We start from the raw sequence: 13,285 nt of genomic DNA, 5'->3' as shown, positions 1-13,285 counted from the left end.
CTACTGTTTATGTTATTCCAATGCGCAGGGCCTATTGGGAAATTAGGAACTACACTACATCCCAACATAACACTTGTGTCTTGTGTGTTATTTGCGGGTATGTGGTATGTTGTGGGGCGGGGGGGTCCTGTTGCCATGATGTAACTACGTCAACTGTAAAAGAACTCGGGACCCCGATTGCATCAGTTAGTTACATTGCCTGCCACGATCGGGGCAGCAAAGTGAGAATCGTATGTCGCCGGGCAGAGTCCACGGGTGTGATACTCTCTGTGCTGTGTAGGAGTAAGACAACTCCATTCTGAAGCTCGTACCATTTTAAGGGTGCATGGGGAACACATCATTGTCACATCCTACAACATACAGAGGCGACGGCTCCTTGGTTTGTGCCCAGCAGCTCTTTGAGAGACAGCTCTGGCTATCATCGGGATTACTATTGCCTGCTGCCGACGCCATCCAACATAGCTCTGTGGCCTTGGATTAGTCTGCATTGTTACACTTGCCAAGTGCCATGGTTAGTAGTTATGATGTTGCTAGGAGCAGCAGCATGGCAGGAGCTACATGTGGTGCTGCCTACAGTGGCCGCCTGTTTGGCATTTAGTTGGCACGAGTCTTGGTCAGGAGTCGAGAGGTTAAGCAGTTGGCAGCACGGCAGGAGCAGGGGTGGTACAAGGTGCAGGGGCCGCCTGAAGTCAACCCTGGAAGAGTTTTCTAGAATTGAAACCCTGTACATGCGGCTGCCCGAGGCCACCCGGTGGCCATTAGGAGGGCGGCACCCTAGTTACAGAGGGCCTCCCCCCCCCGCCCTCTGTTCGCTTGGCCACTCACTCCTCTGATGTAGGAGGAGTCTCTACAGGGAGAGGGCTGGGCTAGTGTCGTGCGATCGGGGCGGTAGGCAGGGCGAGGGGTATTTAAGTTCCCCTTGCCATTTTAGATGCCTCTTTGCCGCCCCGGACGCCTCCTGTCGCTACGTGGACACTCCTTTGAACAAGTTATTCCCGGTGAGTGAAGGCCTAGCTGGCCGGTACCCCCCCTCCACCTACTCCCTCTTTGTGGAGGTTGAGCGGGGCTAGGCGGCCTGCTTAGTTAGCGGGCGGCTGTGGAGGTGGGGGTGCCAAACCTCACCGTGTATGATGAGGGGTCCCTGGAGACCGTTTCGGCAGACGGGGTAGGACGAGCGCTTCCCCACCCCCTTCTCCTGTGCGCCTCGCTGGGTGGCAGCGGGGGAGCCATCGGGGGGAGCACGATAGAGGTGGATAATTACCCCCAAGTGTGCCCTGCGCTCCCCTGGGGGTTTGCATATGGCTGGGGGGTCGGGTGGTTGGTCCAATGGCACCCCTTATCCCGTCCATGCACACTCGTCAATATGCTCTCAGGCAGTATGGCTGTCGCGCTTTAACCTGGGTGTGCGCGTGAGCCGAGGGCTTGTGGATGTGTACCTATCATTGACCGAGGCTCTAAATTTTCCGGGGTCCCGAGTCTATGGCGGTGGGAGGGATAGGCCGTTCACACACCGATCACAGCCCCCACCCCTCCCCCTCCCAATTCTGAGCCATTTATTTAATTTCCGGTAGCGGCACCTAGGGACCCTAGAGTGCGGGGCACGGTTCTCGGCAGCGTGCCAGCCGGCATGCCTGGGCGTGCGCAGATATTAGGGAGGTCTTGTTCGCCTCATAGCCCCTCATGGCCAGCAGCGCTGGAAATTCAATATGGCGACTGCTATCATGGCAACCCACATTAGTGGCCATGTTGCCATTTCTCCATGTATCGCCACTGTTCCTTGTGTCGCGGGGGGCGCCATGCCGCGTGGGTACACGCGGTGTTCAGGGAATAGGTGGGTGCGAGCTTTGTTGGCAGCCGCGCCACAATTCTGGTTTAGCGCTGGGGGCTGTGGCGGACCTCGTTCCTAGGTCGGGGCTTTGTCGTTGTGCACCCCGTAGCGGCCCCGGGCCGGGCAACCTGTGTGGTACACTTGTATAGCTCATTGTCGCTTGGGGGCTGGGGCGGGCCTCGTGCCTCGGTCTGGACCTTGTCGACTGTACACCTTCCAGGCCGCCCCATCCCGTTCCCATCGCGCTGCTGCCCTCATGCGCTGGGGGGGGGTTTAATTTCAGCACGGGCCGCACTATGCCGTGCGCATACACAGCCTCCCTCAACCCCCCCCCCGCTCTCCCACCCAACCATTTTGCTTCAGTCGCAGAGCCTGTCAGCTGATTTGGTTGAGCGTGGTGCTCACAACGCCGCGGTCACAGGTTCTGTCCCCGTATGGGCCTCAACTTTCGTGAGCAGGTTAGGTGCAGGGGGCTCCCGGGCAGCTGCGCTGCTGGGCCCTCGGCCCCCCCCCTTTTTGTTTCGGACGGCATCGGGTGGGAGGACATCTCCGGCACGGATGCCGGGTGCGCAGCAGATAATGCGTCGCTAAATTATAGCTCTCCTCTGCGGCGGGCCAGAAGTTCATATCACAGGGCCCCGTCGCCGCATCTCGCTTGTGGGAGGGGCGGCCTCTTATACCGGCTCGTGGGGCATGATTGTGTGGCCCGTGTCTGCGGCGTTTCCGGTGGGCACCTGGGGTCTGGATGGGTGCCCCCCGCCCCATTCATTGCCTCAATGGGGGCCACGAGTCAAACTGGGATCATGGGAAGCGCAGTGTTTGAGGACTTTTCCCCTTTTTCCCACATGGTATGGTCAGCAACATGGTATAGAAAGTACCGGTAGTGCAGGCAATGCCAAGGAATGGGCGGCACGCCAAAGTACAGGGCGGAAAGGGACAGTCTGTTCGGTACATCCATTGTTATTTTCAGCATAGAATTGTCATTGCGTGTGCTCATGGTCTCTTCTGTTTCAGGTGTAGAAGGTGGTGACGTGCTGGGCGTGCAGGGACACAGTCATTAACAAAAGTACAGGTAATGCTGGTGAAGTTGGGCCTAGAGTGTCAGTGCCAGGGGACCCTCAGGTGGCGCACACTTACCGACCATGTCCCTCAGGTAGCGCACAGTCACTGACCATGTGAAGATGTGTGTTATAGTGTTCATCAAGCAGGCCTTGGCTGTTATACATTGGCACACAAGCTCTCTACGTCATATTCATGGATTCCTTTTCCTTTCAGACACCACACCTGTTGTACCGAATCATTCGCATACGCATCCGCACTGCTTCTCGTGAGACATTTGTAGAAGTATGTATCATTGCTCACGGGGTCAGCTCAAGACGCCAGGAACAAGGTAGGGTGGGGGTGATGCTCATGGAATAGGGGAGTAGGCCTGTGGCTTGTATCACCAACTAGGGTAGTCCTTGCTTGCGGCCATACACCGTTATCCCTGTGTCAAGCTCATGGAGCCTTTCTTTTTCAGGATCCGAGCTTGAAGAGACAAAATGGATAGCCAGGGATCCCCCCGCTCTTCTCCCAGATGTCCCAAGTTGACGAGTCTCAAGCAGGACCTTCTCAGGATGCACAAATGAAGGCACTCATGGACCTGATAAAGGCCAGAGGGGTGGCTTTAGCCAGCGAGCGTTTGGGTGCCAACGGTCCCGGGGACTCTGGGGTTGTCTTGTCGCCACCAGTGGCGAAACCTGAGATAACAGAGGACACTGGGACCACAAGGTCCAAGAGATTGAAGAGGCCCACATGCAAAGACTTTCCTGCGGAACCGGCTCCAGCCAAAAGCCGCATAACAGAGCAAGCCAGGAATGTCATAGTCCATGCTGCGGCATCCCCTCCACCCATGGTCAGGGCCCCCCCCCCCGTGGCAGCGGTGGCCCCACCCACGAACTTTGCTACACAGGATGATTTGGGTAAGCGCACCACCACCTTCACAGACTTTATGGCTGAAATCAGAGCAGGACTAAAGACAGCTGGGCAGCCAGCAGGCGGCGAACATGTGGTTGCGGGCGGCGAGACAGGGGCACCAGCATCTGCTCTCTTGCCAGCAGCAGAGGCAAATTTTACACAAGTGTTGGGAAGCGAAATCTCACTATTAGGAACCAGCAGAAACAGCGTCGCAGTTCCCCAGCCAGCAGTCTTACCGGCCCCTCCACCCCTTGCCGAGCAGCAAAGCGTAGCGCTAGCGCCCCTTAACTCAGCAATATCTCATCCGGCCCCCGCTGCTCAGGTGCCCCCCGCGCCAACTGCAGCACCCACCCCTGTGGCAAGCACATCATCACCCAGCGTGCCAGCAACACCGCAAATGTCCATGGCTCCCATGCTTTCAGGAAAGTGCTCTTTAGCTTGGCAGGTGCCCCAGGCGGCAAGGGAAGGCATCTGGCGGAGGGAATTTATTGATATTTTCTCCCTCCTCATGATCGGGCTGATGGGGTGGACATCAGGAGGATGGGGGCTAAGGATGAGGAGAAGAAGGTACGTAACCAGGCCTGGCCTGAGAAAACTATCAAGAATTGGAGGCAGGCTTTCTCTATCTTAGCCGCTGTCATCACAGAGCGTTTCCCAGAGCAGGCGCAGGGCCTGTTCCAGTATGCAAGCGTAATCACCAATGAGGCGGAATCAAGCGGGGGCATGGGTTGGTACAATTACGATTGCAAATTCAGAAAAAAGATGTTGGTGTGTCCCGAACTGGACTGGGACCAAATGGAGGTTAGGCTATGGGTGCAGTACATGGGCATGGGTAAGGCGGAAGCCACGGCTAAAGCCAGCTCTGTTGAGAAGAAAGTGGAGGCAGGGAAAGGCCAGAGCCAAGACAAAAAAGGTCCTTACAAACATTCCTTTTGGGGGGGCAAGGAGGAGGTGGTTACAACAGGGGTAGCAAAAGATCCTTCTTTGGAACTTGCAGGTTGTTTAATGCGGGGAACTGCACGTGGGGCAAGGCTTGTAGATTCGCTCACACATGCAGCAAGTGCAGCGGCGCCCACCCTGCCTCGTCATGCGACAAACGGGATACAGCTGGGGTCCAGCAGAAACAAGATAAGTAGCAGCCCGACATATCCTTTGCAGCCCACCCTCCACTGCCAACTGACCCGTCTCCTGCACCTCCACTTGCCCCTTGGTCACAACCCGACAGGGCAGCCACCACAGCTGTTTGAGCTACCACAACTGTTTATTCCCTTCAGTCGAAAGGCCCTTCCCCAATTGTTGTTCCCAACCTCCTGCCCCTGCTGAGGTCATATCCCAATGCGAAAGACAGGGCTACATTGTCAGAAGGGTTTTTAGAAGGTTTCAAAATCCCTTATTTGGGGCCGAGAGTCAGTAGGGACGCGGAGAACCTGAAATCTGCTAGGGACCTCCCGGAAGTAGTGTCTGATAAGATCCGAAAAGAACTGGCTTTGGGGAGGGTTGCAGGCCCGTTCGACCGCCCCCCCCTTCCGGATTTCGTGGTATACCCCTTAGGAGTGGTCCCTAAGAAGGAACAGGGTGCGTTCAGGCTCATCCATCACCTATCCTTCCCGGAGGGGGACTCTGTTAACTCCTGGTTGGCGGAGGGTGCATGTTCTGTATCTTATTCTTCACTAGACGTGGCCATAGACATCATCAGGAGAGCAGGGAGGGGGGCTTGGTTGGCAAAGGCCGACATTGAGGCAGCATTCAGACTCTTGCCTGTTCACCCTGAGCGCCATCACCTGCTGGGTTTCAAGTGGGGAGGCCAGTATTTCTTTGACAAGTGCATGCCCATGGGATGTTCATTATCTTGCGCATTCTTCGAGGCATTCAGCTCTTTCTTGCAGTGGTCACTCTCGGTAAGATATGATGTCAGGGCGGTGACTCACTACCTGGACGACTTCTTATTCATTGGGAGGGAAGGTACTGACGAATGCAGCAATGGGCTTTCATGCTTCATGGATCTGGCAGGACACCTTGGGGTGCCTTTGGCCCCAGGCAAGACCGGGCATCGAGCTAGACACAGTTAATTGAGTGTCAAGACTCCCTGCCGGGAAGGTGCAGGACCTGCAACGGGACATCCGCGATCTGCTGGGGAGGGACAAGGCACCGCTAGGCGTCATCCAGAGCCTCCTTGGCAAACTCAGCTTCGCGGCACGTGTCATCCCTGCGGGCCGGGTTTTTGCTAGGCGATTAGCTAGGGCAACTGCGAAAGTAGTCAAACGCCACCACTTTGTGAAATTGTCAGCGGGCTTGAAGCAGGACTTGATAATGTTAGAGGACTTCCTGGATGACTTTAACGGCACAGTCATCTGGAGGGCACCTTGGGCTGACAGTCCGGAACTCAGCATGTTCACGGATGCTTCAGGAAGGGAGGGCTTTGGTGCAATTATGGGTGAACAATGGTGTACACAAGAATGGCCCAACGCCTGGCGCAAGCGAGGCATCACTGCCAACATCACAGTGTTGGAGCTTTTCCCTATTGTCATTGCTCTGCATCTCTGGCCCGGCAATTTGTCCGACAGAAAGGTACTCTTTTGGTCGGACAACATGGCGGTTGCCCAAGCCATCAATGGGCAGACTGCCAGTTGCCCGTTGGTCCTCTCCCTGCTTAGGGAGTTAGCGAGGAGGAACCTGCGCTGCAACATGGAGTTCAGGGCGCGACACATTCCTGGGGTCATTAACGTTGCAGCTGATGCTCTTTTTCATTTCCAGTAGGACCGTTTCCGCGCGGCCTGCCCGCAAGCGAGAAAGGAGATGACCCCCGTCCCACCGGCACTCTGGCGCATCTTGGAGTGGAGCAAGAACTGAGAGCAATGGGGGAGAGAGCATTGGCGCCAGGTACCAGGAAGCGTTATGGGAGGCACCTGTCGAATTTCAACGAGGCAATCATAGGCATGGGATTGGCGGGAATCCCCCTGGAAGACAGAGTACAGGCTTTCACTGTTTGGGCAAAGAAGCAGGGCAAGTCTCACTCCTGGATTTGTAGCCATTTAGCCGCTGTTAGCAATGATGCAAAGCTGAAAGGTTTGAGGGATCCTGCCCAGTCCTTTGTCATCAGGGCGGCCCTGAAGGGTTGGGCAAGGGACGAACCTAGGACACCGGACAATAGAGCCCCCATTGATTTCCGCACTCTGCAGTTTATGCTGGTGGCGTTGCAAGCCGTGGCACACAATCATTTCGAATCCCCTTTGTTTGCGGCAGTTTTCTGCCTAGCTTTCTTCGGAGCTTTTTGTAGTAGCGAGTTGGTTGCACGCTCCAAGAGTGACATTTCAGGGGATGCTCTGGACAGGGATGACATCAGTGTAGACACGAATCTGACCATCACGCTCAGGAAGTCAAAGAAGGACCAGGCTAGGAAAGGGGTGGTCATTGTGCTAGCTCCATTAGAGGACCAGATAGGTTGTCCAGTCTCAGCGGTCCGTGCCTACCTCGCCCTTCGACCAACAGTATCAGGTTACCTCCTCATGCATGAGGATCAAAGCCCGCTCACCAGGTACCAGATGGACAAAATTATGATGGCATGTCTCTCCAGAGCAGGTTTTTCGAATAAGGGAATGAGGTTTTCCAGCCATTCTTTTAGAATAGGGGTGGCCACGGCGGCTTCCTGCGCTGGCATGCCAGCGGCAAGCATACAAAGAGTTGGGCGCTGGGAATCCGTTTGTTATAAGCGGTACATCCGCCCCTGAGTTATGGGTTGATGTTAAGTTTGCAGTGATGGTCTAATTGATAATTGTGTGTGCAGTGTTTGCTGTGTTGTACCATTTGTGTGAATAAAAGAACAAAAAGTGAAATTGTGTCCTTTGTTTCAACAGGTTCAAGAGTGTGGGTTTTGGCGCATTCAACCGTCGCAAGGTTAGGCCGATGGGCGGCCATAAGGAATTGGATGCGCGGTTTCACCAACACTAAGTGCGTGTGGATGCGTTTACCTGGCATGCGCTGGAACAACTTTTTGCCTAGGCTCAAGGACTCCCTAGCTTCAAGGGGGGCACGTCCCAATCATCTGGTCATCCACCTTGGGGGCAATGACATCACCAACCTGGGACGGTCAGCCCTTTTGCATAAAATGAAAGTCGACCTGGGAGAAGTATGCAGATTATTGGGAAGCTGTGAGGTATGGTGGACCGAATTGGTACCACGCAGGGTATGGCAGGGCGCTAAGTCAGGCGAAGCAATAAAGAAGTCGAGGAGGAGAATAAACAGTGACATGCGTAAATTCACCTTGCAGAGGGGCATTGGTTTCATCAGGCATGAAATGATTCAGGACAAGATAAAAGGTTACTTTGAACCTGACGGCGTCCACCTTTCTCCGGTCGGTATGGACCTTTTTCTATTGGACTTACAGGAAGCCCTGCAGGGTAAAGGCTGCAGATAGTAGAGGAAGTAGGTGGTGGGGGCCCCGGGCGGCGGCGGTTGCCACCGGCCGGGCTGTGGCGGAGTTACAGGGCGATCCGGAAGCAGAGAGGTGCAGCACTGTACCTCAGCAGGCACATAGGGGTGCCAGAGCCTAAGACCTGGACCTCAGGGGAGGTCCAGGAACCCGTGTCGGCGCCCCAGTAGTCCTCGGGCGGTTGTGGGCCTGTGCAACCGGGGGCTTGCCTAACTGCGCTCCGTCCCACTAGGGGCGCGAGTACAATAATTACCATAAGGGGCAGCACTCAGGTGGTTTGCCACGGTGCTGCTTGGCTCATCAGGCGGGCAGGTGGTGAGAATGCGGCCTGCCCTTGGATCGCCCGTCAGCTAACCCATCATGATTACATAATGTTGTATGTAATAACCTGCAGCAACTTTTTCCCAACATAACCCTTGTGTCTTGTGTGTTATATGTGGGTTTGTGGTATGTTGTGGGGCGGGGGGGGGGGTCCTGTTGCCATGATGTAACTATGTGATACCTGAGGTTGTGGGCACAGCAGGGCTGCTGTCAGGCCTAAGATAATTGGCCGGGCGTGTCTCCTTTCCTGCGGGGCGGTTCCATGCGGTCCGTACATAACCCCAGCTTAGTCTGCGCTATCATGCGGGCAACATTAAGAATCCTTTTACACTGAATAAGCCAAATTGTGATAAGATTTTGGTCAACAGGTGGGGTTGTCCTAAATCCAGAGCTTCTCACCCAGGTGGAGGTCCGTACAAACGAGTGTAGTGAAGTATAAACATAGTAGAGCCCCATATTCATAGGAATGTAAAGGTATAATCCGCATCTCCGGTTTCTTGTCCCTGAAATGGTTTAACGTTGTGAGGTTCATTACTGATCTTCTTGCAATTGTCACCGAACATTGGGCCAGCATTAGCCAATCATATATCCCTCCATTCTGGCCTCACTCAGACCACTCTGCTCTCACTCCTACTGTGGTCTGGCTGATACAGTAAAGCCTTTTGCTTGTGTAACCTCATTGGGACACATATTGGCATGTAGTGTTTGTGTTTTAGCAGGAGGGCCTGCGATTGGGTCGGCTGGTTTTTACGGGTAGGGTCTGCGAATGGGGACAGTGCGGTGGTCTTCATTGTGCAGAAATACTTTGGAAGATGAACATGGTTCAGATTCAATTTGAGAAGACACTTCACAGGCGTTCATGAGCTACAACGCATTACCTGTTTGAGACTTTTTATCGGGAATAATGTGCACTTCACACAAAGTGAAGACCACGTCGCACCAATCAAGGATGCGAGGGAAGTGTTGCCTGGAGGGCGAGACAATATACCCTCCGCTGCGAGGGATGCTCCTGAGTGCCTGGGACTTGAGGGTTACAGCACTCTCTCCCCCAGGCCACACCGCGTTCAGCGGTATGGCCACATGCTCGAACAGGTCAAATGGGGTTTTCTGCGCAGTGCTTGCAGAATGTCACATACCATTAAGGACAAGGTTACTACTAAAGTGTGGCTAAATGTTTGGGGTCAAACAGGGTTGGACCAGTAAGTTAAAGTTAAAGCACAAATGGGCTACTGTGTATTAAACAGCATTTGGCATTCCCAGTATCCAAGAAAGGGCAGGTATGGATTATATTGCTGCTTGCGCATGCTGTTGTTTCTGTAGATTTTGGGGCAGGTAACCCGTGTCTCTGCGGGGTTGATGTGACTTTCAGGTAATTATGATCAAGTAGAGCCATTATCGATTGGTATAGCTGCATAAGGAATGCCAGGCTCGCGATCCAAGCCTCGTATATAGGCAGGTGTGAGTACTAATGGTAGCCGCCAGTTCAATCTTGCATCACTAAAGATTCAAGAGAATAGGCATTTCTTAAGGGGTGAAATTGGCCCCATACAGGGCTTACAGGGGACATTCACCTAGGCTAACCTGGACCGTGCAAACTAATATAATCCAGGTGGGATTGAGCGCCGCAAGGGTGGGAAGTCCTGCTCGCTACGCGCGCTTCACCAATAGTCAATTATGTTATGCTCCAACAAGTGCAATGCTCCGAAAACGGTAAGAGTGATAGCAAGGTGGGTTTGGAGATATCTAGACTTCTGCCTACAATGGCACATCCTTGATTGGCACTATTGCTTTAGACCTCTAATCCGTCCCACGAGACCTTGTAGTACCCTTACTAAGTGGGACGATATTGATAAGTTGGATACATGGCATCTAGTATTGGGACTGGTTATTCAGTAACTAAAGTAGGGATTCCTTTGCAGTATTCACATGCCTGGAAGTACGTAGTGAGGAAGTAATGGTTCTCCTAGTTGCGCAACATGTATATACATTTTTATGGGGTGCTAGTTAAAAGCTTCCTTGAGGCCAACGAGTGCCAGGCAAACGGGGATGACTTGTACAAGAGATAAACATGAGTAGTTACTCAGCACAATGTGTTAGAAGAGATGTTGCCTAATAGAACTCAAACTGGCCTTAAACGCATGATGGAGACAATTAGTGACATGCCTAAAGAGGAAAAACCTGTGTTGAAGGGACGGTATGCCAAGGGAGATAGCTTACATATTTCATAATTCATAATTCACAGAATTACATCAATTCAAAATGCCTAAGTAAGCGAGGAATGCCCGAGTGATGGGTTGGACCGGTTATTAGTTTTATTAAACACACCAAGTACCACGAAGTAGTGACATTTGAACTCATATCAATGGTACTTCCAGGACACATCTCCTTCAGTACACACACCTCAGACGGGACTGCTCTCCCCGGGAGCAAAGGGAAGCAAAACACCATAGACGGCATAACGCCTATGATGGCAACGTTAGCTAACCTTGCGGCCAGGCAGTGGTCCTGTCCAACTAATGTAATATGTTATGGGTTGCAAGCATGCACCAAGAGATGGATCCCCGAGATAATCTAGGACAGACAAAAAGACCCGCCCTAAAGACAGGGAGCCAGGCATTTGCGGAAGCTGTCAGCTATTTTGTGGGTGGCGGTGCAATAAGCTGAGGGGAACATGGGGTCAGAGCATAATTTGGCTACAATGATTGAAGAAAGATTGTTTTGGCATTCCCACTGCTCAAGAAGGGGCAAATATTTGTTTATGTTGTTCCCCCTCGTACACGGAAGGTACACGAGGACACCCGTGCTTATGTCACATATCCCATGGCAGGTTAATCTCCAAAAGGGGGGGGAATGGCCATTGACATGCCTTGCCAGGACAGGGATAGCCACTCACACTAACTGGAGCCCATAGGGGAGATAAATGTTAGAAACACAGACTGGGGTGTGCTGGGCCAAAAAACCCCCACCAAAGCTGCGGGGGGCATCAGGCTGTCAAGTGTCTTTGAGGGACCGGCAAGAGCCTTAAAGGGCAGAGGGTCGTGACACAGCATTTTGTGGTACTGAAAAATTCTGGACCTGTGTTATAAACATTGTCGTATCATGACGATTTTGGTATCAGCAGACCGAGAATGATTAGAATATTATGCACAAGCATTTTCGTCATATTCGGGTGACGAAATCACCCTAAAATCAGAATTTCCGTCCTGAACCCTCGGGTTCCATTTTGTGAACGGCAGCCATTTTGTGATTGCCCTCACATAGGCCCAATGACTAAGGCCAAAAACGAGTCTGAAGGACACGTACACCTTTGCTGACTCCTCTGTGACCTCGGCAAGCTGACTCCACTTCCTTAAGCCAAACCTGTTCGGCCAGTTCCTTTCGCAGTGGCCGAATGAGATTAGTATCAAGGCGCAACATATCATAAACCTTTCATCGCACGCAAACCATGCCTAATCTTACACACACCTGTCCCTGTTTCTTTCTTTATGACTTGCTTTACGAGGAGGAGGTGCCCGTTTTTATTGGGGGTCTGTCGATATCTGATGAAAATACTGGGCCTTGCCGGGTAATTGATTGTGAGCTAGACAAACTGAAATATGGGCTTGTCATCATGACGCTGCTTTTTCTTTGTAGTGAAAATATGTGAATGGTCAACTGTAAAATAAGGAATGTTTCCCTAAAGCATATTTATTTGTATAAAAAGAGAAGGCTGGCTTTGTAAGATTGAGCATTCTCCTGAGAATATACACCGTGTTGTACTTCTAGGATACCTGTTACTGGCTGCAGCCAATAAATACGATCTTTGACTTCACCCAGAAGACTCTGTGTTTCTGTAGTCTGAAACAGGAAGGACTCGAAGTCTTTGGGTGTGTTTCCTGGCACCGCTGCGTTCCTAAAAACCCAGTACTTCAATTTGCAGGGATACAGAAGGGTCCCAGGGGATCCATCTAAGGGACTACAGCTAAACATGTGACACAGAATCTGGTAGTCCGACACCATTACTGGTGTAAGTATCAAGGGTCACAGGTGGATAGCAGTGACCGGACATCTGTCACCAGTCGAAGGTTCAGCAAGCAGAGTAGGCTGCGTAAGTTGTCACTTCACAAAAGGGTGCAGTGTCCAACGACGGGCACCATACACTTATTCCCTCAAACCTGTTGTGACACCATTACTATGTTCACCAAGGATCAATCGAAAAGAACTATGAAATGGTCTGGTCAATGTGGCAAAGTAATGCACCCTACAATAAGACCACAAGGTTGGGGACAGGGGAACTTTAGTGGTCTGAATTCACCCCCCAGCTCCCGTGGCATAGAGCTCGGTCGGGGGAGGTCATGGAGCCTGCGCACAAGAGGTTCATCTGCGTTAGACGTAAATTTACAGATCAGAGGGGATTTGGCTTCATTAGACATGGTGCTACACGCCAAATTCACAGGGTGCTTTGAGGACGATGGGGTACATCTGTCCAGTATAAGCATGGACCTGTTCTTGCTGGTTAGGGGAGAGGCCCTAGAAATAGCAGGATGTAAGTAGGAATGTCAGCCTTGGTGGGGGGCCCTGGCTGCAACGGTTGCCACACCCAGGACTGTGGCGGAGATACAGGGCGATCCAGAGGCGGGAAGGTACTCAGGGGTACCCTCTTCAGGAGCACAAAGGGTGCTGAGGCCTAATATCCCCAGGAAGTCTTTGTCGTGGACTCTGAGGTACGACGGCGCCCCGTCTGTCCTACGGGTGGTTGGAAACCTGTACAA

At 52.7% G+C, this 13,285-nt stretch overlaps 1 protein-coding gene across 1 annotated transcript; it reads left to right on the top strand.

The window, feature by feature from the left end:
• The first annotated feature begins 3,452 nt into the window (after positions 1–3,452).
• Positions 3,453–7,512, top strand: LOC147663359 (uncharacterized). The gene is made up of 2 exons (XM_086950497.1): positions 3,453–3,789; positions 6,539–7,512. Exons 1-2 carry the CDS (start codon positions 3,453–3,455, stop codon positions 7,510–7,512), a joined length of 1,311 nt encoding a protein of 436 aa, XP_086806623.1.
• Positions 7,513–13,285: the final 5,773 nt, after the last annotated feature.

Source organism: Lissotriton vulgaris, unplaced genomic scaffold (assembly GCF_964263255.1).
Source record: "Lissotriton vulgaris unplaced genomic scaffold, aLisVul1.2 SCAFFOLD_388, whole genome shotgun sequence".
In the NCBI taxonomy this organism is placed as follows: Eukaryota; Metazoa; Chordata; class Amphibia; order Caudata; family Salamandridae; genus Lissotriton; species Lissotriton vulgaris.
This window is presented reverse-complemented; position numbering and strand designations above follow the sequence as displayed.

Coding starts and splice junctions, on each gene's coding strand:
- LOC147663359 (XM_086950497.1), top strand. CDS start 3,453: ATGAAGGCACTCATGGACCTGATAAAGGCCAGAGGGGTGGCTTTAGCC. Junction 3,790..6,538: donor TGCTACACAGGATGATTTGG/GTAAGCGCACCA, acceptor TTTCATTTCCAG/TAGGACCGTTTCCGCGCGGC.